Below are 27,271 nucleotides of genomic sequence, written 5' to 3'. Positions count from 1 at the left end.
TAACACCTCCCTGCAGAGTGGCACCTGGCACCCAGTGCTCTCCTTTTGCTTGAATGGGTGGAGGAGCCTAGACAGATCCACTGTAGAAGATATCCATGAGCTGAGTGTAGGAAGCAGGTGTCTGGGTCTCTCCCGTGACTGACAGCTGAACTCCAACAGAGCCCACGCCTTACCTACAGTCACCTGTTGGGGGTCCCTGAACTGCCCTCAGACAGCAGGGCCAAGGGACCACTCTCTAGAGAACATGACTGAGTATCAGCCTGGAGAGCCAGTGGGATCGCAGTAATTCTGTTCTCCAGTTCCGGCTCCTTTCTAAAGCAACACCCAGATGCTGGAATGATGAAAGGATGGGGACATGAAGGGGTCAACGGGATGAGGCCAAGAGAAAGAAAGGCACAGACGCTAACCTGAGAGCTCCACTGGAGCCGTGATATCCCTCATGGCTGTTGGCGGCACACATGTGGGCTGGGCTGTTACCACCGGCACACAGAGCACAGAGCCGGGAGTCAGGATTAGAGCCCGGGGCACAGCTGCGACTGAAGAAGGTGTCTGCAAGGAAGGGACAGCCAGGGTCAGCTCCTCCTGTGGTTGCAGGAAAGCCCCAGGGTTTGTTCCTAAGACTGCCTGCGACACAAGCAACCGCTGGTTATTTGACAACGTTACTAGGGCTGGGGAGATGGCTCGGTCAGCAAAAGCACCTGCCCTTCAAGTAAGAGGACCTGAGTTCAGATCCCCAGCGCCTACGTAAAAGCTGGATGTAAGTGGCGTAAATCTCCAACTCTGGTACTGAGGAAGGTGGAGACAAGTGGATCCCTATGGCTCACTGGGCTGCCAGCCTGGTCAAACTGGTGAGAGAGAACCTGTCTGCCAGCTGTGGTGACATATGCCTGGAATCCCAGCACTCAGGGAGACAGAGACAGGTGGATCTCTGTGAGTTCGAGGCCAGCCTCGTTTGAGGCCAGCCTGGTCTACAAAGCAAGTCCAAGGATAGCCAAGGCTATATAGAGAGACTCTGTCTCAAAAAACAAGTGAGGGAGAGAGAGAGAGAGAGAGAGAGAGAGAGAGAGAGAGAGAGAGACTGTCCCAAAAAAAATAATAAGATGGGGTCCTTTAATCCCACACCTGGGAGGCAGAGGCAGTTGGATCTCTGTAAATTCGTAGTTTGGTATAGACAGTGAGTTCCGGACTTGCAGGGCTACATAGAGGGACCTTTACTCAAACAGTAAGGGTAATGTGGAGCTCAGCCGTGAAGACACACAACATCTACCTCTAGGCTCCTCACATAGGCACACACATGTGCCTGCACATACACGTATCCACACCCAATGGACACATACATGCACTACGCATACAATACTAAACTTTGTTTGAGACAGGGTTTCTCTGTGTAGCCCTGGCTGTTCTGGACTCTCTTTCTAGACCAGGCTGGCCCCAAACTCACAGAGATCCTCCTGCCTCTGCCTTCCGAGTGCTGGGATTAATGGCGTGCGCCACCACACCTGGCGAAACTAATTTTTAGAAAAAGGAACAAGAACCTTATGGAATAAAAGAAAAGATTCCAGAGAGACAACGTAAAGGGACTAACGGGAAATGGACCAGCCTAAGAGTTCACACAAGTCCATCCCTCTCCCCGTACAGGACAACGGTATTGAGGGACAGATAAGAGAGTTTTGCCACAATGATAGCACTAGCAGCCAGCATTTATCCAATGCATACCAAGAATCCAGTTTTGTATCCCAGCCATGGTGACTGAGCCACACTTGGATGCGAGTGTTTAGGGATTGGCCTTAGACTGGAGAAAGAGCTGCTTTATGCAACCCTTATTTCTTAGCCAGTTTGGAAAAGGATGGGCTCTTGAATAGGCAGGAGAAAAACCAAACCGGGGCATGATGCAAAAGCCAGGGAATAGTGTTTCAAGGTGAATTGACGGGACGGTGCAGGGAGACTAGGAACTGAGCAACTGGGGACACTGGGGGGAGGGGTTCTCCATCAGAATCATTCCCATGGCATGATGCCTAAGACAGACAGCGGCAAGTCTAGGAGTAAGTGAAAAGTGTGTGGCTCCCATGGTGCTTTTAAGATCTGCTAGGAAAGCCAAGAAGAAAATGGGCGTGGGAGCTGCAGGAAAAATCTTCTTAAAGATGGAAGACATTAAGCATATTAACATCTCAAAAAAAAAAACAAACAAACAAAAAAAAAAAAAACCTGTTGGACAGGCCAAATAGCTGAGAGTCTGAGGCTCTGAAGAAGTAGATGGTACCCAGGGGCATGCAGGAGGCTGAGGAGAGGCAGGTCAGGAGGCCCACAGATTCAGCAGTGGGATGCTGATGGTTTCAATTGTCTTCTGATGGTGCCCACCGCCTGGGGCATCTGCTGAGGAAGGAGGCAGGTGGGTGTGTTTTGAGGTGTGTAGATGCTGAGCCAGTTATTGCAGTGTGAGGCACGGCTGTGTGGGGGGGGATGGGGCCCACTGATGAGGCCAGTGGCGGGGGGGGGCTTTTCCAGAACAATGACTGCACCTTTGTCCTTTGATCTTCTCCAGCCGGGTTTTGCTGTTCAAGGGCAGATGAGAGCAGGTCGTAGGCTTCAGGCAGGCTACGATTTGTCATGTGGGAAGGGAGAGGGATCTTAGGTACCACTGAGAGCGCCGAGGAAGCGGGATGAACGTGAAAGGGCTTCAAGTGTGAAAGCTGTCAACTCAGCTTATATGTGAAAATGACAGGTGTGAGCACACTTACACGCTACTAAGGCCCTGCTTATTCCCTGGACTGTTCATAAAACATAACAGATAGCGCCGTTTCCCTGAGGTCTGCCTTCAAGGCTCTACATGCCCATCAAGAGCAAGTGGGTATGGAGAAGGGTGGAGCTCACCTTCTGTCTGGCAAGCCCTTGAACCAAATACCCACATAGGACAGTCCTTTCCATCCACCCAACTGAATCTCCCCTCCCCCAACTCCGGAACAAGCATAAGGCAGGCACCCTCTCACCTTCAGAACACACTTACCAAAGTTGCAAGACCCGGTTTGGTTGTATATTAAACCCATGGGGACATTCCAGCCTGCTGAAGTGCCGACTGCTGTGTGGCAGGACTTCTTGCCTCGCAGAGAGTTCCAGGTGATGCCAACATCTGATTTCTTAACCACGGCCACAACATAATAACCTTGCAAGTGGAGATACCAAGATGCACGCTCCTTACTATTTGGAGAAGGAGTGCAGACAAAAGCAGGATCTGATGTGCCCCCTCCCGGGGGACATTTAATGGCATTTCTGTGTGGAGGAGAATGTAAGCTTGGTTTCTCCATGGTCTGTACTGTTCCATCCCTTGTGTAGAAACTGCACAGCCAATTTGGTTGGCTGGTTCTGTGATAATTTGACACAAGCTAGAGTCATCAGAGAGGAAGGAGCCTCAGCTGAGGAAATGCCTCCATGAAATCCAGCTGTCAGGCATTTTCTCCATTAGTGATCGATAGGGAGGGTCCAGCCCATGGTGGGTGGTGCCCTCCTGGATTGGCGGTTCTATAAGAAAGCGGGCTGAGCAATCCATGATGAGCAAGGCAGTAAGTCGCACGCACCCTCCATGGCCTCTGCATCATCTCCTGCCTCCAGGTTCCAGCCCTGTTTGAGTTTCTGCCCTCACTTCCTTTGGGGATGTGTAAGTTGAATCAACCCTTTCCTCCCTGTCTTGGTTAGGGCTGTACTGCTGTGACAAAAGGCCATGACCCAAAAGCAGGTTGGGGAGGAAAGACGAGAGAGATAGTAGAGACAGACAGGAAGTGACGACACACAGAGAGTCTTGGTGCAATGGTTTATGTTGACAGCTGACCTGATGTGATCTAGAGCAACCTTGGAGATGAAGCTCTGGGAGTGTCAGTGAGGGATGATCACGACGGGGTTAACTGAGGTGGGAAAGCAGGTACCATTCCCTGGGCTTCAAGGAGAAAGCCGGCTGAACCCTGACATTCATTGCTCCCTGCTTTCTGACTGCTGATGCCACAAGACCAGCCAGCCCGCTGCTCCTGTCGTCATGCTTTCACCACAATGATGGACTGTGTCCCCTAAAATCCTTCCTCCCTTAGAACGCTTTTACCATAACAAGGAAAATAACGGGTACACTTGGTTAAATACAGAGATCCCTCTAGCCATGCTCAGACTGAACCGTCTCTACCACGGCCAGCAGCTGACCTCCATTTGCATGTGACTGCAGCCTGTGGGAATTTGAACTCCTTGAAACAGGCATATTGTTTCTGACAATAAACGATCCGACTGGAATACATGGCTGATGAAAAGTTAGCCCTCCATGAAGGCAGAAAGTGGAGAGCTTCAGGGTCCTGTCTCACAGGGAGATTAGGCTCAGCTGCTGCTGGGCCTGTGGGCCTCTCTGACCTGGTGCTGAACAAGGACAAAGACCACCTGAGGCTGCTTGTGCTATGTGGGGCCAAACCCTCAGCTCCCCAGATCTCTGCTGTGCCTAAGTAAGCCCTCAAGTTCACCTTGAGGCTCCATGTCACAGTGGATTTATTAATTTTATTTTTTCAAGATAGAGTTTCCCTGTGTAGCCCTGGCTATCCTGGAATTCCCTCTGCAGACCAGGCCGGCCTCGAACTCCACCTGCCTAGGGCTCCTGGGTGCTGGTATTAAAGGCATGCACCAACACACCCTACTGTCAAGGTGGATTTCTAAACCTTAGTTTTCATTAAATCCAACTTCCTGCCTCAGCCAGTGAGTGACTTGGTAGGACTAGGAAGAGATCAAGGAACTATTTCCAACAGATTCCCAGATGATGGTGGTGGCGCTGGTCCCGAGGCCACACCCAAGGACCATGGTCCATGTGCTTTCAAGACTGGATCCTTCAAGGGAGACAAACTCTTTCATCCATGGAGAGATGCCAGGCAAGAGAACTTATCTCCTGGCAGAGGTTTGCTCTAAAGACCAGGCTGACTCCTCTGTCGGTAAGTCCCAGCTAACCACAGGGTGGTTCTTATTTTCTTCCTCTTCCTCAGTAGCCCCTGGGGATGGTTTTCTTTCATAAGGCCTCACCTTGTCCTAGAAGTGCTCACATGGCTCCTGCCCCAGGAGCAAGGATGGGCAATTGACAGAAACATGGTGCTGTGTCAGAAGGAGTTGGGGAGGGAGGGGTCCCACTAATTTCAACTCTTCTCAAGCTCATTGACTGCCTGCCACCTCTAGCTGTGTGCCTCTGGGTAAACCACCCAGTCCCTGGGCCTCAGTGTCCCCCTCTACATACCATGAAGTAATAATGCCCTTTCTACAAGGTTGCTGAGAAGAATAAACAGGTGCCATGCTAACAGAAGTCCTTCCGACTGTCATGTATCCTGTGGACATCAATTATTATGGCTTCTTTGGGATAGTTTTTCAACAATGAACCCAGGCTTCTATTTTCAACTCTAACAAATTTGACTTTATTATTTTTTAAGTTTAAGTTTATGTGTCTGTGTGTGTGTGTGCCTGCATGAACCTGCATGAAGGTACTGACAGAGGCTGGAAGAGGGCACCAAAGAGGGAACTGGAGTTAACAGGTGTGAGCCCCTTGATGTCAGTACTAGGCATCAAACCTGGGTCCTCTGCAAGACCAATAATCATATGTCACTGCTTAAGACCTCCTTTCTCCTCTTCCCCAGGGTAAGGTGACTCACCTTCCAAAGGTGCATTCACACACTTGGACCCCAGCCTCCCGCTGCCATGTGTAGACACTGAAAAGAAAAACAGAAACACCGATGGTCTGTGTTAAACTCTCACAGTACTCTAGCCAAGCTGTGAGCGTCTCGGTCTCAACTGAGATTGAATAGATGAGAAACGTTGGCTGGTTATCAACTGGCAAAAGTTCTGCAGCCCGTTTCTCCTCCTCCTCCTGAGGGTTGCTCCTAGCACATTAGGTTCCATCCCAGAATCTCAACACTCAAACAGATACAAAATAAAATCAGATGCCCATTAAAGAGGAGGAGAAGAGAGACCGCTCGTCCCAGATACAGGCAGAGATCCTTTTGAAGTAGCTATCTGGGTATGACTTCTCCCCGTGCTAGCCGCAAGTCTAACCCAAGGGCTATTTGACAAGCACTGTGATGGCTCTTCCCACTGCATACCCTCCAGTATCATTCTAGCCCTAACAAGAGCTATGATTTTGTACTCTTTCTGCCTATAACCATCCTAAAGTGGCAAAGATACTGAAAGGCAGACGTGTGTTCCCCTCACTTTTACTGTCAGACTCTAGAAACAGTAGTCCCCAAGGAATTGGAATTCCTCCAGGAGTCTCATTCTGGGGAAGGGAAAGACTAAATAAAGTTACTACTCCCAACCCGAGGAAGACTGTCTCTCGGGGAGAGGTTTCAGACGGTTCTGACACTTGTCGAACCACGTTGCCGGGGAGACTAAAGCCAAACAATGTGATAAAGCAATGATGGGTAAGACCTAACCGTGACCAGGATTGTTCATCCATGCACGTCTTTTGTCTTCTGTTTAAACCTGAGCCTTCACATTAGAATCCTGAAGATGGGAGTCATGATGCCTCTAATTTCTTCCTCTTCCTCATGTGGCTATGCTGAATAAAAGAAATCAATAAGTCTTTCTCTGTCTCCCTCTCCCTCTTTCTTTGCTCTTTGATTTTTCACTTTAATTGGTGTATTTGAGGGGTGGGTCTAAGCTTAGCTTGTCATGGCTGCTGGGGCTCCAGTCCTTGATCCTAAAACCTTTGGAAACATGCCTAACGCCCACATCTGTAACTTAGCTGGTTCTGACTGTGGGGTAGAAGATTCTACTTCAAAAGGCCCTAAGCTGCAAAAAAATAGTTATCATCCTATCAGAAAATGACATTACTTCTTCACTTTTCTGTGCCCAGGGAAAAAACACAGAGGAGCCCTATCCTTCACTCACGGTAGTTCTCGCCCAGGACGGGCACCAGACCGCAGTGACCAGCAATGTAGGCAAATCCTCCATCCAGGCTCACGGCATCTGCTTCTCCTTTCTGAAGTTAAGAAAGAAATCAACTGTGAACTGTGCAGCTGCCTTCCACCCACGGGCCCTCAGAGCCGTCATCTGGTGAGCTTCTTCTCAGGCATCCTTATTTAACTAGACCGTGACACTCCTAAATCTGCCTTGGAAATATGAAACTTAGGAAACCAGACCTGTCTCTGGACATGGCCCAACTCAGGCCATATTCTCTGGACATCCCTGTGTCCTCCTGGGAGAGGCCCCAGGACATGCCTAGAGCACACTTTCTTTGTGACCATTGTCACTTAATTCAGAAACCCTCATGGACAGACTCAGGTACTATATTTAATCTGCTTCATGGAAAATGTTTTCTTTCAACCAATGAAGTTCAAATCTGTCCCCCACCCCCCCAATCCCATCAGCACCACACTCATAACAACGGTGCAAAAATATTTCCTATAAATAACAAAATAATTAATCACCATTAAGTGATTCATTTATAATTGGTACTTTAATCAATATTCCAAATAGAGTAACTGAAGTATCCTGATAGTTATGTGAGCTGATAAATAAGATCACTGAGATAAAGTTTATGAAATGTAGCTCCATTTGTAATTCCAGCACTGGTGAGGCTGAGGCAGGAGAATTGCCACAAGTTCGAGGCTAGCTTGGGCAACCTAATGAGTGCTAGGCCAGCCAGGGATATAGAGTGAGGCTTGGTGACAAACAGCAAGAACAACAATGCTCATTCATATATATGTTTTTCCTTTGATTCCTTAACTGTTCTAGAAATTGGAGAGCTAACCACGACAGGAAAAAGGTATTCTGAACCAGGCTCTTTCCCCAGCATTGTGCGGTGCCTGGGGAAGCAGCTCAGTGAGAAGTAAGGCCTCAACTTAATGCCCAGTACCAGACAACAACAAAGACTCTCAAAAGTAAAGTAAAATTTGCAGCCAGTCCTGAAGATACCTGATAAAACAGGATCAGATGAATGGGGAGGAGGTCCCCCCTATCAGTGGACGTGGAAAGGGGCACAGTGGAGATGAGGGAGGGAGGGAGGGACTGGGAGGGAATGAGGGATCGGGACATGGCTGGGATACAGAGTTAATAAAATGTAACTGATAAAAAAAAATAAAGTAAAATAATTAAATGAACGACACACTGTGAACAAACATATTTAAGCACTGGGCAGTGAATCACTCACCATGCCTCACAAAGTCAGATAATGCAGAAAATGTCGTTTGATAAATTAGCAAACCAAAGCAAAGAGAAATTAAATAATTTGTCTTATAGATGGTATAATTCCTATACCATACAGCCTCCTGGCTATTCCAAAGCACACATCCCTAAATGCTGTGTCGTGTGCATTCTTATATTTGTAAAACAAAGACTGAGAAGTATCCAGTGGGCTTTTGATGAGGTTCAAGAGAGCTGATAAGAGTTTACATGCCATGTAGAAAGTAGCTGCAGAAACATTAGCTACCAATTAATATTAACAATGAACTCAAACACTGACAGTTACAGGCATACAAAGGTTCAATCCCACATGTGTGAGAGCAAAGGAATTATTAAATAACTCAAATATAAAACTTATAAATTAGCTAGGTAAATTGAGGCAGAAATATTTAGTGGGATATCATGCAGGATTTGTTTGAGACAAGGTATCGTGTAACCCAGGCTGGCCTCACTCTTACTATGCAACCAAGGATAGCCTTAAACTGATCCTTTCTTCCACCTCCTAAGTGCTGGGATTACAGCCGGGCACTACCATGCCTGGATCTGCAGCTATTAAAAACACATTTTAACTGAACTTTTTGTCATCAAAGAAAGTGTACCTGCTGTGCCCAAGACTTTCAATAATATTAACAGATTACTCTATACCAGACAATATCCAGAGTGCTCAAATGACAGACTGAGGAAACTACAGATCCAAAAAAATCTGAATCTGTGGGTTAGTGTCAAGGGGTTTACCCCAAACTGGGAGCCCAGAAGAGGAAGCCGGACTTCCTACCGTGACGGCAGCCATGCAATCCTCCGGGGTTTCCTCTGTAACACATGCCAAGGCGCCACCACTGACAGCGCTCCACTGGTCACATTTGGCCCTCTCCTGTTGGCCCACGGCACACCACTTCACCCTCTGAGAGTCTGCCAAACCTAGGATGCATAGAGGTGATCCAAGGACCCAAAGAAAGCACCAGATCGCCACAGACATGATGCCTAACGGCATCACCGATGGCAAAGAATGGTGTGAGCCATTTCTTGCCACAGCTCCTGGCTGCCTGTCGTTCTCTAGAAGTGAAGACCCAGGTACCCATGAAATGCAGCGAGGGCAGAACTTTTCCCTCTCTCCCGATGTCACTTCCCCCAGAGAAGCTTCTCAGCTCTCCATCCCGAAGCTGGACCTTCTGGAACTTTCCTTTGCAGAACTTCCATCCAGCGAGCAGCTGGCCAGTCATGTGCCCTGCTCTGATGGTCTCTTTGCTGCTGCTCGCCCAGTGTGCTAGCTCACATCTGACACTCCAGCTGTTCTTTCGTTGATGCTCAGTTACTGTTGTTTGCTTAAACGGAGGGTGAAAACAGAGAAGCAGCAAAGAAAGGGGCCAGTCGAGGCCGGTGGAATGGGGAGTGGAGCACTACACTCCAGGCCTCTGAGTTGCCTTTCTAGCTCTGCTCCTGAGAGTGATCTTGTTCCCTCATCAGCTTAGGATGGACAGACCTGTCACTGCACAAGTGGACTCAGTTAATACAAGAAGCCAGAGCCACTGTTGCTTTAAATTGCCCATAATAGGAAGGTTCTCTAAGCTCAAGCCCTAGGGCCACCATCAATATAATGTTTCTGTTTTTTTGTTTGTTTTTTTTGGTCGTTAAATAATGTAGGTCTTTCTCCTGGCTTAGCAGGACATCTACTCATTAACCCAGTGTATTGAGTAGCTCTTGTGGGCTTCGTAGGCCAATAAGGTTAGGTGAAACTTACAGCTGCCTGTTGTAGGATATTTAATCACACTGTGAACCTGAGATTGTGTTGTGTACTGGAAAAACCTATTTCAAGTTGTGATGTAGCTCAGCCCTAGCACATTCCTTTACTCTAAGAGCTTTCTGCTTGAATAATGTGAAGGGGATTAAATCAAGTTAACCCTAGGTCAAGAGGTGGAGCAAGCAATCATTGGCAGGGAATGATATAGAAAAAAACCATGGAGAGTAAGAGGAAGTCAGGAAGATGGATAGAGAAACGCACAGGATGGAGAAGGGAGGGACATTCAGCTTGAGGTTTTTTTGAGACTGCACGGGAAAGGAGCATTGCATCTTTTGGAATGTCAGCTGAGAAGGAAGGTCAACTGGGTGCTTTCCCTGCCTCCCTGAGCCAGCAAGCTTTCACCCCAGCATTTGGTTCTCCAGTCTTCTTTGGTTGAGATTTTGATAGAAACAACAGCCTCCCGCTAAATCTCAGTCCACAGCCTCTGCCTCACCCAGTGGCTGAAGCTTGGCAGATCTCTTCCTGCATCTGACATACCTCTCTGTAGATTCTGAATGTCGGAAGAAAGCTCATATCCCAGGTACAGCTTGATGTCCATCTTTGGCGGGACCCTTAGAAATCCACGAGCAGCGTCAGTAAACAGCAGGTCTTTCCCAAGAGGGGAGCCAAAGAGCTGAAATGTTGATGACTTGTCTTTTCCAAAATGTTCCTGTTTGGAGGCAGGAAAAGGAATGGAGGAGTATTGTTGACACGAAGGCGAAAGTGAAGACACAATGAACCCAAATTCCGTAAGGGAAAGGAAAGGGAGGAGCCATGCAGTCATCCTTGTCCATGTTTTTTTCCTGCTGTTGCAATTGCCAGCAGTTAACAGCATTCTGAAAATACTAAATGGAAAGTTCCAGAAAAAAGCAATACATTTTAAATAACTTTGTTAGTCTACAGTTTTATTTTGTTATTGTTACTCTCTTATTTACTTAATCTATGCATTAATTTTTATCCTATATTTGAATATACAGATTGCTGACTTACAATGGTTTGGCTTTGATATATATATAGTATGACATATATATATTAGAACAGTGATAGGTTTACTGGAATACAGCTCACAGCATCAAAAACTATGTATCTATCTACCTATCATCTTTCTATCTATCTAACTAGCTTGTTATCCATCTATGTATCCACCTATCAGGAGGGTCGGGATGTTCTGCAATTACAGGCATCCGCTGAAGCTTTTTAAATACCCTGTACATTAATTAACTAATTAAAAATTAAAATTTAATTTTAATAAGGGGAGACAGCTTGTGCACAAAGACAGTGGCCAGGGCTTCTAACAAGTCTTGTCAGGGACAGTTTTACTCAAATTCCATCTAGTCTGCGTCATCTAGACTCAGGGAAACTGTAAGGAGCTGACCTCCAGACCCATAGAAAAGGATCTGAGTTGGTCACGTGCCAGACAGCTGTCCATCTCCACTAGTGCTCTTGCTGTGTGCTCCCATGGGCAGGGCAATGGCTGCCTCTTTCCTGACTGACTGCCCTGGTGGCCATGCTCCAGCACCATTGCCACCAGGGTGGAGGTCAGGTGTCCTGGGCTTTCTTTTTACCTCTGGCTTGTTGCTAAGGAAGCAGTTATGGGAATTAAACTTTTCCCTTCAGGCTTCCAAAATACCTCAAATGACCTTTGCCTGTGACTCCTGTGCCTAGGCCACAGTTGTTCCTGGTTGCAGCCTTTAGTAGCACCTGCCCAGGTGTTCTTTTAAAGGACTGCCTTTACTATTTGTGATAGCACCTGTCTATAACCCCAGCACTTGGGAGGGTGAGAAAGGAGGGTGAGGGGTCATAAGGGAAATGCTTTGTCGATGGGAGAGGACTCTTCAGAACTGAAAGGAGTGAAAGAAAGTGCTTCTGAAAGTCTTTAGCCCCCAGGTCGGTGACGTGCATCACATGGTCCTTATTGCTCCCACTGTCTGTAATAAACACACACCAGGTAGATTGCTGGTAAAGGGATCGTGAGCACCAGCATCATCCATTGTGTCTTGAATGCAAAGATTTCTAGCCTTAGTTGGTCAGATGGCAAGGAGGAAATCCTAACTCCCCCCTCCCCCCACTGAAGCAGGGAGCTGCAGGCTGGGAAAAGGATGTCAGGAGTGGGTACCTGGGCCACTCCGAGGAGTTCTTGGATCAAGTCCTCCTTGCCGTCCACACTCCGAGCCACAACAACATGAGAAGGGACCCGGGCCAGGTAGCACTGCTCGTATTCCTCCACTGGCCTGCGGGTGTTGTCCGGGCAGAGCAGCTCATACTGGTCCCTGTCGGCCTTTTGTGGCAGGACCTCTGAGGAAGGAAAGTCAGGGTGAGCAGGCTGAGTCTGGGGCTGTGCTGACCCCTCTCTGCCACCACAGCACGAGAATCCTTTCCCAACACACTTTACACAGGTGAGAGAGCGAACAACTCATCAGGGAAACAACAGGCTTATAGTCTCATAGCGCATCGCCCAGGCTTGGGTACCATGGCCGGCCCAGGCACCCTCGAGCTGCCCATATCCCCGAGGCTCTAAAAATAAAATCTGTGAGAGCAAACACATTTAGCAGCAATAACCTACCACAACACTGCACAAAGCTCACTGGTGCCCAGGCCTCTTTACACGCCATTCCCCAACCTAAAGGAGGTGGGACACGGAATGGCCACATTGTAGACATGAAGAAAGTCTCAGTGATGCTCCCATGCTGGGGCCATTCACGTCCCCCACGAAAGCAGCCAAGTTTCCCCAAAGACCGAGCCTGCTGGGGGAAGCACTAAGAGAACCAAGGGGGAGAAGGAGACACAGGGTCCCAATCAGGGAACTCTGCTGGTTCCTTGGTTGCCACTGTGTTGATTTGGCTGTTATGGACTCAGTGCATTCATACTTAAAGTCCTAATCTGCAGTGTCTCCAAGTGTGACCTCAGGTTGGAGTAGGATGCCATTAAGACGTGACCATAGTGGAATACAGTGGGCTCCCATGCCAATACAGCTGGTATATATTTTTTTCTTATTTTGAGACAGGGTTTCTCTGTGTTGCTTTGGCTGTCCTGGACTCACTTTGTAGACCAGGCTGGCCTTGAACTCACAGAGATCTGCCTGCCTCTACCTCCTAGAGTGCTGGGATTACAGGTGAGAGCCACCACACCGGGCTTCAGCTGGTGTTCTTATGAAAAGAGGAAACTGGGACAGAGCTGTGCACACGGCAGTCATTGAGATTAATAAAAGAATCATTCTGAAGGAGAGGGAGAAGTGGGCATGGTGGTGCAGGCCTATCCCAGCTGCTCATAGGGCTGAGGGAGGTAGGAGGGTTGCAACTCTGTGGCCTGCCTGGGCAATAAAGTGAGTTCAAGACCAGCTTAGCCCACTTAGAGAGACTATGTGCCAAGATGAAAAGAGTAAAAAGAGGGCTGAGGGTCCGTAGCTCGGTGGCATGGCACTTGCTGAATGTGTGAAGCCCTCATTTTGATCAGCCCTGAGGAGAAAGAAGAGGGGGGAAGCGATGGGCTGTGAGTTACACATGATGATGGAAGGAGGGGGGGGCACTGAGGATGAACTGAGGCTTCTCAGCAGCAGGGGATCAGCTCCAATGAACCGAAGTGCTTTTTATTGATTGTTACACAAAAAGCTGGTTAGCAAGTCAATTCCCGAACACCAAAATCTCTTACCAGCTCTCTAGGAGTTGTCTCAGGGAACCATTATCTAAGCAAACACAGTCATTACAAGGAATTGCCGGGAATGTCTTATGACTGAGCTTATGCTAAGGTTCTGAAATTCCCAAGAAAGAGCAACCCCATAAATCTCAGACAACAATCACTGATTATTTACAAGAGATTACTTCAAGGCTAAGCAGCCATCACTCCAGAGTAAATGCCAGGTACGATGGCTCTTCTAAAAGTCTGATACAGGAGGCTATCATTGGATTCTGGGGATCATTATGATTTAAATTCAGTATGTAATATCTGTATTAAAATCTCTGCATTTTAAAAAGACTGAACAAGGAACCACACATCTGCAATCCCAGTACTTAGAAAAATAGAGAAGTGAATCCTTTTAATTATTAATTATTTTTAGGCAGAATCTCAGTATATAGCCTTGGCTGGCCTGGAACTCAATATGTAGACCAGGCTGGCCACAAATTCACAGACATCCTCCTGTCTCCCAAGACCTGGGATTAAAAGCAAGTGCCACCTTGCCAGACCATGAATTTTGGGTGATTTAGTAACATCAAAATTTAGATTCAAAAAAATTCATGTGCTCTAACAACCTCGGGGGGGGGGGACTCTTCCATTTTGCTCACTAGATGGCCCAGGCAGTAGTGGCGGCAGACATTGGCTTACCACACACTGGCTTATAGCAATCACTTACATCCCACCTGGAGTACTCCAGAAAGCTCTCCTCGGAAGGCAGGAGGAAGTCTTACTACCATGGGAAAATGCCTTTCAGCAAAGGTAAGCCAGGATGGTCTGGGACAGCCCGTTCCTTCCCAGAGAGAAGTGTTTTTAAATCTCCATGGTGAAAGCTAGGAGACACCACCCACTGACACAACCATAGTAACACAGACACCCAAGGGCCACAGAGCATAGCTCCTTGGAACAACTTGGTCTTGGAAGGTGACACCCAAAAATAGCCTTAGTCATGAGAATTGTTGATAATAGGATTTCCAAATTTCCCAAATTCTAAAATTTCCAACTTTCAATTTCCAAATTTGGATTTTAGATTCAAAACTTGATTTTCAATATCCAAAATGCTAACACACTAGGCAAATAAAAGTTACTCTCACAGTACCTGATATTTAATTGGCTATAAAACCAAAAATCTGGTCTAGTAGCTTTTTCTGGTAAACCTAGCTACTCTGGAGGCTGAGGCAGATAGGTAGGAAACTTGAGACCTTTCTGGGTTACAGAATGCTTGACGATCATCTGGGAAACAGTGAGTTCTTGTCTCAAATGACCAAAAATAATAAATGAAAAGCAACAGAAGATTTAAGAATGTAACTTTGTGACAGAGTGTTTGCCTAGTATGCATGAGGTTCTGGGGTCAGCAAACAGAACTTACACACACACACACACACACACAAAATCCCAGAATATGTAATCTTATCTAAAAATGCTGCTTTGCTTGTTTGAGCTAAATTGTCCAAATGGTGAAAAGGTTTGTCGTGCTACTTTTGTTTTCGATTTTTAAAATAAGGTGTGTAGGAAGTTGTTGCTCAGGGGTAAATCATTTGTCCAGTGCATACAAGGCTCTCAGGTTAATGCCAGGCACTGCAGAAACAACTTCTTTCAGTAGTTGGTAAGTAGCAAATAACAGTCCCAACATTGTATTCACCAGATTAATAGAGGCGGCGTCGGCAGGTTGGCTGAAAGAGCAAGGGAGGAGCAGGGCGGGTCCCTGCTGTGGAGGTGGTCAGCAGGAGACAGATGTGCACTAAGAAGAGTAATGAAGCCCTAAGCAGTGTAGAAATGATGGAAATGCTCTCATAAAATCTCTCCCGTGGCATCACCATCTCAATATCAACATTCGCTAGAGGTTAAAAACAACAAACCTTTGGAGACGAGAGCCAGAGCCTTTGGCCAGGCTGGGGCCCGCTTTACCCTTTTTGTTCCAGACTTACCAAACAGTGTCAGGTGCCTCAGGAAGCTCACATCCCCCTTGCCATCCTCCAGACATCTGCAAACAGGACAACCAAGGTCAGGCACTCAGGTGAGTGCACACACCTCACCTGGCTCTTGTGCAATTGCCCCTCAGGGTCTGCTGAGGCTTTGTTCAGAGCTTCTCAGGAGTCCATGTTTTCCAAGAGGCAGTGGCCCTTATCTGAGGCCTTTGACCCTCATAGCCACGCTGAGCCCTGAAGCAGGCAGGAGGCCTGGAAACCAACGTCACAGAAGGATGATGAAGCAAACAAGACCCTCACTTTCCTTTTAGAGACCAGCTCAAAGCAACTGGTTTGGTTTTGGCGTTCTAAAAGTCATCAGATAGCCTCAAAAATCCAGCTAGTCCTGCTCCTATTTGAGCAGCTGCTTTCTCTTACCTAGGATAAGACTCAGGCAAAATATCAAAGGTTCCTGAGGCCTGTGTCTGCAGACCCCAGTCCCCAGAGATGAGCCTGCCATTTCTACACTTCTGTTACCAGGAAGACTAGCATGTCATGGCCCCAGTTTTGGAGAGACAGTAGGTTTCCCACCAAAAAAGATTGTTCTTCAGGATGATTAGGAAAGAGAGGGACTCTGGGCCCTGATCTGGTTGCCAGTGGTATGGCCTGTTTAATCCTGTGTCTTTGTCTCTCTGTGATGACTGATACAAGTTGTCAACTAGACTGGATCAGATAACATAGGTGACGAGCCTATGATCATACCTGTCAGGGAGTCTCTAGGCTAATTAAGGTGGGAAGACCCACCCTAAACTCAGGTGGCACTGTCCTATGGGATGAGGCCTAGCACTGAATAAAAAGGAGAAAGTGAGCCAAGTACCAGCATCCCCTGCCTGTCCATGTGATCAGCTAGCTCATGCTCCTGTCACCACTTCACCATCATGATGGACTGTATCCTCCCAAACCGTGAGCCAAAATAAAACTCTTTCCTCCATAAGTTGCTTTTTGACAGGTGTTCGGTCACAGTAATAAGAAAAGTAACTAAGGGGCTGGAGGGATGGCTTAGCAGTTAAGAGCGCTGGCCGCTTGTTGTGGATGCAAACATGTTTTTGTTTTAACCCCCGGTGTGAGGATACGGGGTTGATTCAAACTGTCCACAGCAGCAAGCCATTTGCCTCCTGCGGGCTCTGAGAGGGCCACTTTGCCAGCTGTAATTAGATGAATTCTGAGGACTTTGAGGGGTATATGTATGATAGCCCAGGGGAAGAAGGGGTGGTGGCTTAGAGGAGTCAGAGGAGGACTTCTTGCTGGCTTGCTGGTTACTTGGACTTCTGGATTTCCTGATGATGGATACTGATATTCCCCCCCCCCAAAGAATCCTACAACCCTACCCAGCAGGAAGAAGTAAAGAGGGCTACATCCCCTTTCCCTTACAACCTTCTTTTTCCCCTACCTGTGGTTTGGGGGTTGGAAGGGAGATACAAGCTTTAAGGAACCCCCAAATAAAGCAGCATTTGAAAAACTAGTGCCAACAGCTGCTCTTCCAGAGGACCTGAGTTCAGTTCCCAGTACCCACATAGCAGCTCACAACTCTCTGTAATTCCATTTCCAGGGGATCCGACATACTCATACAGACATACTTGCAGGCAAAACACAAGTACATAATAATTTATAATTATATGTTATTAAATAACACAAACAAGTTAAACATTATTAAATAATACAAATGCCTAATTATAAAATATTTATAAAAATTATTTTTAATAAATTAAAAATACTTTTTTATTTTAAATAGAAAAGTAGCTAATAGACTCCCTACTTTGCGAGCAAGGATTTTCACCTACTTGAAAGCTCCAGAGTAGCCGAAGTACGGTTCACGGGAGGAGCAGGCACACTTGTCTGTCCCTTTCCCCACACACAGTTGGCACAGGCTGGGAGACGCCTTTCCATCCGCACAGGGGACACAGCTACTGGAGAAGAACATGGCCGCTGCTGCTCAACACAGAGACGTGAGCCACAGGGTGTGAGTTGGCTAAAGCCTTCAGATTGTGCCTGTTTGTGAGAGAGTGCCCTGTGGGAGAGCCTAAATCTGTGGACGTCTCCCAGGACTGCTCCTAGGAAGTGAGAGTGTGTGCAGGGAGTCTGTCAAAGGTAGCGGACACTGCCTGCGCCAGAGCGAATGGATGGATGTTCCAGGGCCCTGTGTGTTTGAGAATCCCACTCCTGTGGGCCCAGGGCTCAAGCCTATGAAAATGCTTCCTGACTTGTCTGCTGCAGGGGTGTGGGAACTGCTGGCCCACATGGAAAGACGGTGTGACCAGTGCCATGCACCCTGTCAGTTTACCAGCACTTTACAGGGCCAGGAAGAATGCTGAAGAAGGCAGGAACCGCTGCAGACCAGTCACCACCTCGTAGCCTTTTCACCCTGCCCGAGCACACCCCACTTCAGCCCTTCTATGATGAGGCTATGATGTTGCATGCTGGTGAGTCAGCAGAAGAGCAAGCCAGTAGCCACTGCCTAGATGCCCAGACAGATGGCCAGTGGCATCTGTCTCCATGGCAAGTGGACACCCATAGAAAGGCCATAACATGGCCGGGTTGGAGGCCGAGGTGCCTCAGATCCACAGTTACCTGTCTCTGTCCCTGTCCCTGTCCCTGTGAAAACCTGAGTCCTGCAGAGGTTGACAGCTCAAAAAACGGTACACTTTTGCAGAGTGTAGAATCTGGCAATCTTCTTCAAAGGATAAACAGGTCTGGGTTCACTGTGGCTCATCCTAACTGCTCAAGAAGCCTGGACACCCCCCCCCCCATGTCCCAACATCAGCCAGCCATCCTGTCCTTGCCCATGTTCCAAATCCTGGAATTAATACATGGAAGCCTGGGGGCGGGGGTAGCCGGTAATATATCTGGAAGCCTCAGAGAACCTTCCTGGGAGGCTTGGAGGGACGTGACCTTCCTTGGGGGCTTTCAAGGATACCCTCGCCAAGAGAAACTGCTGTGATTCCCAGGGAGACGGACAGCTCGGAGAAACAGAAGCACCTCTACCAAGAGATGTGATGCTGGTTGCACATTCTTGCTCTGACACATGTTTGTCGGTGGCTGAGTGGCGGTTCACATGCGTGATCAACTCAGCTGGATTTGGAATCACCATGGAAACACACATCTGGGTGTGTCTATGAGGCTGTGTCTGTAAAAGTTTAACCAAAGAGGGAAAATCTACGCTGAACATGTATGTGTCGCCATTGACGGAATGGGGTCCTGGGTTAAAATTTATAAAAGAGAAAAGCAAGCTGAGCACCAGCAGTGCCTCGAGATCCTGCAGCCATGACACCCCCAGCATGATGTGACGGACTGTTGCCTCAGACTCTGAGCCCAAAGAAGCCCTTCCTTCCCGAAGTTGATTTTGTTGGGTGCTTTTCACAGCAGCAAGACAAATGACCGACATATGGTATAATCCCAACATAATCCACGCAGACCACCCAGTGCAGGAGCCCCACTTGAGGGCACCCAGCCCCAGCCAGAGTCTCACCTGTTTGCAGTGAGCCAGGAGGGAGCAGTGCGCTGAGGGGAACGTACCACCCAGCAGACCAGCCCAGGCCTGCGTGGCAGGACTTCTTGCCCTGGAGCTGGTTCAGTTGGAAGCCGGTTCCCTTCTTTGCCACGGCCACGGCATAAAAGTGCGTCTGCGGATCTGCGGTGGAGCAAAGAGAGAGAGAGAGAGAGAGAAGCCGAAAAGAAACGGCATCATTACAACTCACCTTCCAGGACATGTGGAACAGCAGAAATCCTGGACCCTGCGCCACCCGCTAGCAAGAAGAGCAGAGAAAGAAGTGAAAAACACCCTTTATCTGACAGGAGGAGAGAAATGACCCTTTTCAAGGCAATAAATGAATATGACAGACGTTCCCTGACTTACAAGCTAGACTCGTGAGGTTTTTACTCTATGGTAGGTGCAAAGGCCAGTAGCATCCTTTGAATTTTCAGTTTGGTCTTTCAAATGCACAGTGATCCCCTCTTCTGAAGCCGGGCAGAGACAGTAAGCCACGGCGTGTAGTCAGCCATGGGATCACGACAGGGACAAACACTAGTCCACAGCGCTGCATTGCTAAGCTAGGATGTTTGCTAGACCAGCTGTATTGAAAGCATCTGGGCTTAGAATATTTGTAGTTTATAATGGCTTTAATCATGGCATCGGTCCGTTGTAGGTTAGGAAACCTCTAGAGCCATCCTGCTGTTTTGTTTCGTTTCTGCCAGTCACTCAGGCTTAGAGTGAATCAACCCTCCGTTACGGGACTCGTGGGTGTTCCGGGGACCACAAGCTTTAGTTTCCAGTTGCAGTTGCTGTACTGTTCCTGCTTCTATGTGGATTTTTTCTTCCTCCTCCGGTTCTTTGCTCACAGCTCAATTACAAAGTGCAGGTATGAGAGATGAGGATGTCCCCAGAACATAACAGTAACCTGCAATCTAGAGTCAGGCTGAGCTGGGCTGTGCTCTCACACATTGAGCGAAGTAATGGACAAGAGTGGAAAAGAGCTGGGCATGGTGGTGCATGCCTGCAATCCCAACACTCAGAGAGGCAGAGGCAGGTGGATTGCTGTGAGTTCAAAGCTCAGCCTGATCTACAAAGTGAGTCCAGGCAGCCAAGGGTACAGAGAGGAACCCTGTCTCAAAAAATAATTAAAAACAAATAAACAAACAAACACCTCAGTTATGTTATGTAAACATGTTTTTGTTTTAATCTCAGGTGTGGGTTATGGGGCTGATTCAGATTGTCCACAGCAGCAAACTATTTGCCTTGTGCGGCCTCTGAGGGGGGCTCTTTGCCAACTGCATATAATTTAATTCTGAGGACTCTGGAGAAGGAATAAATGTCAGAGCCCTTGTTTTCACCTTTTTCCCATGTCTATCCCATTTGCCTTTACGAATGAAGATTGGGCATCTTACCCAGGGTCCTTCTTCTTGTTTAGCTTCTTTGGGTGTACAGACTTTTTAATATGATTATCCTATATTATATGTCTAATATCCAAGGAACAAGACAGGAACCTACTACAGAGGGCCTCTGAAAGACTCTACCCATCAGGGTATTGAAGCAGATGCTGAGACTAATAGCCAAACTTTGGGCAGAGTGCAGGGAATCTTATGAAAGAAGGGGGAGATAGAAAGACCTGGAAGGATCTGGAGCTCCACAAGGAGAACAACAGAACCAAAAAATATTGGGCCTAGGGTTCTTTTCTGAAATTGATATTCCAACCAAGGACCATTCATGGAGATAACCTAGAACCCCTGCACGGAGGTAGCCTGTGGCAGCTCAGTGTCCAAGTGGGTTCCCTAATAAGGGGAACAGGGGCTGTCTCTGACATGAACTCAGTGGCTGGCTCTTTGATCACCTCTCTCTGATGGGAGAACAGCCTTACCAGGCCACAGAGGAAGACTATGAAAGGCAGTCCTAAAGAGACCTGATTGACTAGGGTCAGATGGAAGGGGAGGAGGACTGCCCCTATCAGTGGACTGGGGAAGGGGCATGGGAGGGAGGGTGAGATTGGGAGGGAATGAGGGTGGGGCTACAGCCGGGATACAAAGTGAATAAATTGTAATAAATAAAAAATTATACTAAAGAAATATCAGAGCCCAGAGAGAGAAAGGGGTTCCAAGGAAGAAGAATGCTAGTGCTCCTCCCTGCTGCTCCTGGTTGCTGTTGATGCAGTTTGACAAGAAGAAGTTGGAGATATCCTGAAACAAAGATTGGACTTGCCCGAAGGAGCCCAATAACCCTAACCAGCAGGAAGTAGCTTTAAAGAGAACTCTGCTCCTTCTCCTCACTAACCTTCTTTCTCTCCTTCCTGGTGTTGAGGTATGGGGTGGAAAAGGGAGGAAGAGGCATGAGAAATGTAAATAAAATAGTTTTAAAGTACACCAACAATACTGGGTCCCAGGGAGAACACACCATCTTTCGATCCATAGTATTCTGCCATGATAGGTTTCAGGTTGTAGTGGGTCAGGCCAGCCTCAGCCATCAATGCTCCATCAATAGTCACGGCATCTATTTTGTTGGCCTGAAAGACAAGTGACCACACATGAATGAAACTTCATCCCTGGAGATGACTCTCCTAGAGTCCTGCTAGGGACTCTGACTCCAAAGAGTCTTCCATAGCTCCTTCACCCCATTCCTGTGTGCTCCATGAGGCTGTCGAGGGCTCAAAGCAAAAAGCTACCACCGTGTGCATGCTGTTTTGATTTTCTCCTTAGCCCCTAGCCAACTGTCGCTTGGTTCACTAGCCTCCTCCTTGAAATGCAAGGTCTGTGAAGGTAGGGACACCTGCATGTTCTGTTCCCTGGGTAATCTCATCACATACATGAGCACCTAGAAGGGTCAGATGTCCATATGTGTTTGCCGAGTGGATACATGACCTGCAGAATATTCCCACACATGAGAGCTCACATTGCATCTTCCACATCTGGGTGTCAGGGGTATGTCAGTCATGGGGTCCTTCTTCCCCACAGGAAGCAGAAACTCCACAGCCCCCCTAAGATAAAGTTGGGTCATTTCCTACCCACAATGCAATCCTTTTCATTCCTCAGTAATTGACATCCTTTTTTTTTTTTTCAACACCAGGAAATAAACTTAGGGTCTTGTACATCTAGGCAACTTCTCTATCACTGAGCAATATTTCTACTATCCCTCTTCTACTTAAATTTTTGAGATGGAGTCTAATTAAGTTGCCCATGCTGGACTCGAACTCACACTCTACAGCCTGAGCAATCAATCCTCAGGCTTGCTACCGCTCCTATCTCACCTTCCCAGTTAACTGCATTCCTGGCCTGCGCCACCAGACTCAGTTTACAGATTGACTTATAAAGTAATTTGTTGGGTTTTTTTCTTCTTTTTTTCCAGACTGTAGTTTAGTACAGTCAGTCCTCAGTGTCTGAGGGAGATTTGTTCCAACATTCTGCAACAGCAAAGTCAACAAAGGCTCGAATCCCTAACAGGACATGGAGTGGCATCGCTCACGACCTGTGCAGCTGTTCTCATATACTTCACACCATCTCTAGACTAGGTAGAAAGCTAACCCAAGGCAGAAGCTATATAAACAGTTGTCACAGTGTGTTGTTCAAAGAATGGAAATGAGAAGAGTCATCACATGGTCGATACAGATGAAACCTTTAAAAAAAACCAGTTTTTCATCTGTAGCTGTTTGACTTCACACATTCTGTATCATAACTATTTTATAATATGTATCCATGTATACTATATTAAGCATCATATGCATATTGGTGTGTGTGACTTGGGACATTGCTGAAGGCATGTATCAGAAGCTAACTCAGGCTAACCTGAAGGAGGACTATTTAATATGAAAGGTAAGAGAACGAGGTCACTAAGCCTGTGAGCCTGTCAACGTCACCAACGTCAATGATGAAGGGAGGGCTTGCAGAGGTATCGCAGTGGCTAAGGCCGCTTGTTGCTCTTGCAGAGGACCTGGGTTCTTAGCACCCACACCGAGGCTCACAACTACCCATAATTCTAGCTCCAGGGGATCCAATGCCCTCTTCTCACCTTTGTGGGTACTGGGTACCAGGCACACACATGGTATGCAGACGTGCATACAAAACTCATAAAATAAAAATAAGTAAATATAAAAAAAGAAAGAAGGAAGACAGGAAGAAAATGAGAAGCAGTATGAAAGGACTTGACATGAGCTGCAACCATCCTTGAGGACTTCAGCTCATGACGGCTTTTTTTCCATTTCACACTTCTTCCCTTCCTGAGTCCTTCCTCTTCAGGTTCCAATATCAGATGCAAAAAAAAGACAAGTCTTAGATAGTCTAACCTGCTCTGCAATAAGGACAAATGGCTATAGCAAATCCAACTCTGTAGACTATCCCACTGTTTCTCTCTCTCTCTCTCTCTCTCTCTCTGTCTCTCTCACACACACACACACACACACACACACACACACACACATGCCTGCACATTCACAAAGGCAAATTTCATGTTGAAAAAACCCAAACAGCTTTAGCTGGGTGGTGGTGGAGCACACTTTGATCCCAGCATTCGGGAGGCAAAGGCAGAAAGATCTCTGTGAGTTTGAGGTCAGCCTAATCTACAGAGAGAGTACAAGGACTGCCAGGACTACACAGAGAAACCTTGTCTTGAAAATACAATTAACCAAAAACCAAAGACAGCTTTTTGTACTTAAGGATTAAAACCCCACCAGGTATGGTGTTCCACATCTGAGTCCCAGCACTCAGGAGACAGGAACAGGAACTCTGAATTCCGGGCAAGCCTGATCTACATACAGAGAGTTTCATGTTTGTTTTTGAGTGTTTAATGATTCTCCTGATTCGGTATTATGTTTTGCTGTGTCACAGCTAAGTTCGAACCCTGTATTAGTTTTTTGACTAAGATTGTGACTTTTACTACTGGTGAGTGCCAAACAGCTGTATTCTTCCCTGCACTGTAAAGTTACAGGAAAAGGAAACCTACAAACTTTCTTCTCCTTCAGACAGCGGTGACTTACCAAGATGTCCTGGATGCACTCCAGGGAAGAGGTTTTCATCACACAGGTGACAGATGGACCATCTGCAGGAAGGACTTTCTTCATGTTGTCATGGAAACTGGAACACTTAGCGGCCTCAAGATCTGACACAACACACCATCGTATAGTCTTCTTAGGAGCAGCCAGGCACAGGCCTAGGTGAGAGACATTGGAGTTGTCAGGGGCTGATGACACTCACCTTCCTCTCCTGGCAGAAGGGATCAAACACCAGACAAGATGCTGACTAAGGGAGCTGGACCCAGGGCTCAGATGGTGCAGTGGTTAAGTATGCATTCGACTCTTCCAGACCCCAAGTTCAGTTCCCGGTACTTGAGTCAGACAGCTTACAGCCTCCTGTAACCCCAGCCCTAGGGGATCTGGCACCCTCTTCAGGCCTCTGTTGTGCACAACTCCCCCAACGAGTGTGTGTGTGTGTGTGTGTGTGTGTGTGTGTGTAACTAAAAATAATATTTTAATGCTGAAAAGTAGCACCAAAACTGTGTGTCATCCACAAACCGAATTGGCTGCTTTCTTCGAGGAAATCCTCAGGTCCCATTTTTATTATTCTCTCCATATATATAATTTAATCACCCCCCAAAAAGATATTAGCAATATGATAGCAATTCCACTCACACGCAGACATATATATATACGCATATATGTGTATGTATTTAAAACAGGGACTCAAAAATGCATGCACATAGATATTTACAGCAACACTATTTTTTTTTTTTTTTTTTAGTAACTAAAAGAAAAACATTCAAGTGTGTCTCAAAGGGAGAGTGGATAGGTACTGTCATGTTTCAAAGTCGGAATGAGCCTTAAAAACAGCAAGTGAAAGAGAGCCAGCGAAAGAACTACTGGCAACATGATTATGTGTATGTAAAATACCTAAACAAGGTAAGCCCATAGAGGCTAAATGCGCACTGGTGTGATGGCTCATGCCTGAAATGCTACCTCTCTGAATCCTGAAGCAGGAGATAGAGTGACGCTCTGTCTCAAAAACAAAAGAAAACAAACAAAAAACTAAGAAGCTGGAGAGATGGCTCAGCGGTTACCAACATATGACCCAGTAGGTTTAGATATTTGTACAAAATAAATAAAAATGCCCACTAATGTGCAGCAGCCTTATCCACTTGCTGCCAAACCTGAAAACCTGAGTTTAATCCCCAGAACCCACATGGTGGGGGGGATAAAACCAACTCCAAAAGTCATTTCCTGCAGATACACACACACACACACACACACACACACACAAAAGAAATAAATGTAAAAAAGGAAAAGAAAAAACAAACCCACAGTGATGAGAACTTATGTTTCCAAATGTGTGAGCCTAGACAAGAGGCAACACCGTGGCAGATGTGGGAGGACTGAGGAGAGGTAAGGGGCACTTTGAAGAAGTTAGAAATGTTCTTCATCTTCATCATGGTGGCAGTTGTGTTAGCTGGACTCTGTAGATCCTTTAAATGCATGTAGTTCATCATTTGTCAACAGCATGTCAGTAGTGTGGGGGAATAGTGCTGAGCCACCTCCAGCCTCAGAACAAGGCTGCTTCGGCCTCAGAGCCACTACTGCCTTCGAACAGCACCATTGTCACTTGACAAAGACTTCATCATAACAAGCCCTAGCTAAAAACGACAGGTGTCACTTTAGGACTGGTAGTTGTGCTGAGCTATTTCTGAGTCTCGGCAAGGTCATCGTTACATCAAGGCCAAGCTCTTGCTAACCATAATAAGTCCCAACTGCCACTATTCCAGGACCTTGTGATATTGAAATGCTACCTGACTACCTACATAGGAACACACACACACCTACATATACACACACATACATACACACACATGTGTACACTCATACACATACTCACATATACACAGACACTATACATACACACATATACAATACACATACAGAGATACAAAAACATACACACATACATACACACACACACACACACAGCTTCTTAGAAAGCTTCTGTGCAGTTTCTACCACCTACTGGGTATACCACAGTATAACTGATAAATGCTACTTCTGCTTTCTTCTGATGTGGGTGAATTCATTCATAGCCTGTGCATCACTGACCTATCATCATTTCCCTGGCTTGACAAATAGAAATGTCTTTTTTTTTTTTTTAAAGAAAGCAAGAAAGGAAGGAAGGAAGGAAGGAAGAAAGGAAGAAAGGAAGAAAGGAAGAAAGGAAGAAAGGAAGAAAGAAAGAAGTACAAACAAGCTAAGGGTGAGTGGAGTCTGGTAACAGACAAGGTGGGTTGTAAGTAGCTTTCCAGAACTGGCCGACTCAAAGATGTGGTCCGAGCACTCCACGACTATTTCAGACTGAGGGGAAGGCTGCTGGTGGCCTCCGGCTCACTCTCTGAATATGAAAAATTCTTGGACCCCAGAAAAGGCCATTCATTGGCTCTTGGCTTTTGTAAGGCTTAGGATATGTGTTCCCTTGTGTTAAGTGTTTTCTGTTTAAACTGCTTTGCCTGGGTTTTTGTTCATTTGTTTGTTTTGTCATTTGCCACCACAAGTGTTCTTGTTGGACTGGAACACAGAGTTTTGAGGAACACAGGTCCCAGACTCCAGCCTGGTCTGGTGGCCTGGAGGAAAGTCATGAAGGAGTGAGTCCCAGAGGGGCATCTCTGGTTTCTCATGAAGCCTGTAGGGAAAATGAAACTTTTGGTCAGTGTCTGACACTGCCAGAGATGAGGCAAGAAGAACAAAGAACACAGACTCGGTTCAGGAGGATTCTAAGAGAGACTAGACAGACGCACTCGGAGTGTGACAGACATCCCTAGTGGCTGCAGGTGGCCATGCTGGGCAAAGGAGGTAGGCACGCATTCCCTGCCATTGCTGCTCTCCCTCTTCCATGCCTGGCTCTTGTTATCTTCCCCTCAAGTAAGATGCCCACCCTAGATATTATTTACCATAGCCTCAGACCACACAAAGCTAAGGGGAGGAGGATCCAGCCATGGTTGAGGCAGGGAGGGGCTCCTTCCCTGGAGGAAGGAGCCGACTTTCCCAGCCCAAGAAGGGGCCTCCTGCATTTGTGTTCTCAGGGCTCTGCCTCTAGCCACACTCTCTCATTCTTTAACAGCAACTTTGTGTTTGTTCGGTAAACACAACTTTTTGAAAAAATTAATATTGTGTGGATGCCACACGTGGAGGTCAGAAGACAACTTTCAGGAGATGGTTCCTTCCTTCTA

At 47.0% G+C, this 27,271-nt stretch overlaps 1 protein-coding gene across 2 annotated transcripts in view; it reads right to left on the bottom strand.

The window, feature by feature from the left end:
* The window catches only part of LOC110561107 (inhibitor of carbonic anhydrase), a 35,171-nt gene that overhangs the window by 7,031 nt on the left and 869 nt on the right, over positions 1-27,271 (bottom strand). For both annotated transcript variants that reach the window (XM_060385408.1, XM_060385409.1), the window contains exons 2-13: positions 24,048-24,224; positions 21,476-21,584; positions 19,061-19,222; positions 17,376-17,523; positions 15,556-15,611; positions 12,075-12,253; positions 10,457-10,628; positions 8,957-9,099; positions 6,889-6,979; positions 5,655-5,711; positions 3,005-3,160; positions 408-549 (exon numbers count right to left, since the gene is read on the bottom strand). In XM_060385408.1, the coding sequence (XP_060241391.1) occupies positions 408-549; positions 3,005-3,160; positions 5,655-5,711; positions 6,889-6,979; positions 8,957-9,099; positions 10,457-10,628; positions 12,075-12,253; positions 15,556-15,611; positions 17,376-17,523; positions 19,061-19,222; positions 21,476-21,584; positions 24,048-24,224 (1,592 nt within the window). The remainder of the gene's footprint in view (positions 1-407; positions 550-3,004; positions 3,161-5,654; positions 5,712-6,888; positions 6,980-8,956; positions 9,100-10,456; positions 10,629-12,074; positions 12,254-15,555; positions 15,612-17,375; positions 17,524-19,060; positions 19,223-21,475; positions 21,585-24,047; positions 24,225-27,271) is intronic.

Source organism: Meriones unguiculatus, chromosome 6 (genome assembly GCF_030254825.1).
Source record: "Meriones unguiculatus strain TT.TT164.6M chromosome 6, Bangor_MerUng_6.1, whole genome shotgun sequence".
NCBI classification, from domain to species: domain Eukaryota; kingdom Metazoa; phylum Chordata; class Mammalia; order Rodentia; family Muridae; genus Meriones; species Meriones unguiculatus.
Note: the sequence above shows the minus strand (reverse complement) of the source record. Positions and strands in the feature narration are given on the sequence as shown.